Source organism: Vicia villosa, linkage group LG5 (assembly GCF_029867415.1).
Source record: "Vicia villosa cultivar HV-30 ecotype Madison, WI linkage group LG5, Vvil1.0, whole genome shotgun sequence".
NCBI classification, from domain to species: Eukaryota; Viridiplantae; Streptophyta; class Magnoliopsida; order Fabales; family Fabaceae; genus Vicia; species Vicia villosa.
In genome coordinates this window covers 91,379,257-91,380,356 of record NC_081184.1, presented here as the reverse complement: position 1 = coordinate 91,380,356, position 1,100 = coordinate 91,379,257, and the positions used below count along the sequence as shown (strand labels likewise).

General features: G+C 38.5%; 1 protein-coding gene across 1 annotated transcript; it reads right to left on the bottom strand.

Moving 5' to 3' along the window:
• Positions 1–207: 207 nt before the first annotated feature.
• LOC131605004 (uncharacterized) lies at positions 208–819 on the bottom strand. Its single transcript, XM_058877412.1, has one exon. It carries the CDS (start codon positions 817–819, stop codon positions 208–210), a length of 612 nt encoding a protein of 203 aa, XP_058733395.1.
• Between the last annotated feature and the right edge of the window lie 281 nt (positions 820–1,100).

The window sequence follows — 1,100 nt, the reverse complement described above, 5'->3', positions numbered from 1 at the left end:
TATGATAATTATATTTATTTATTTTTAATATAAGGTTAAATTAATAAAAGTTAAAATTAAGATTTTTGTTTAGATTTACTATGAGGTGACATGTGACCAATTTTTTTTTTTTTTTGGAAAAAGAGAACTTTTATTATTCCAAAAAATAAGTTGAAGTACAATGCGATCTCACGATCCAGCAAACAAGAACCTAGAACTAACAAGCTCCTAGAAAACCATGAGGGATGCTACATGAGGTTTGAGTTTTCTACAAAACCAGCCCCTAAATACAATTTTCTCCATGATCTCTTTGATGGTTTGAGTTTGGTTGCACCTCTTACCAAACACTGCTCTATTCCTATGCTGCCAAACACCATATACAGTTTCCACAATGGCCAACTTAAACAGCTTTGCTCTCCAGCCTTTTCTATTCCCCATTTTGATAATCCAGTCATAGTCATCATCCCATTGGTTCGGGCTATGCGCTACTTGCAGCCAGTGTAGGATAGGACTCCAGATTCCTTTTGTTTCCTCACAATCAAAGAAGAGATGGTTGTCCGTTTCTTCCTTGTCACAGAAAACACACACAGTTTGACTAATGAATCCAAGGCGATGAAGTCTACTTCTCGTGGTCAGTCTGCGGTGGCAAAGAAGCCAGAATATGAAAACTGCACACGGTCTTGCTAAGTTCCGCATACAAACACTGCTCCAAGGCAAGCGGTTCCCAGCACTGCATGCTTGATAGAAGATCCCACATGAAAACTTTCCTTTAAGACACATAGCATTCCACACTGTTTGGTGTGTGTTAACCAAACTCCTCACGTTTAAGATATCCTTCATGATCCATGAATAAGTGGGTTTAGGTTGTATATCAAAAATGTTACGATTTTTCAGATAATACGAGTGGATCCATTTCACCCATAAGCTCTCCGGTTTGTTGCAAATATTCCACAGGAGCTTTAGAATAGTACAAGCATTCCAATTGTTCAGCTCTATTATCCCCCAGTCCTCCATATTTGATTGGCTTGCATATTGTCGACCACGCAACAAGGCTCTTCCTGCTAATTTTGTCTTTACCAGTCCAAAGGAATGATCTGCAGATAGAATCAATCTTGTTTATG

Bases quoted from the DNA above. Each gene is read 5' to 3' on its own strand.
- LOC131605004 (XM_058877412.1), bottom strand. From the start codon at position 819: ATGAAGGATATCTTAAACGTGAGGAGTTTGGTTAACACACACCAAACA.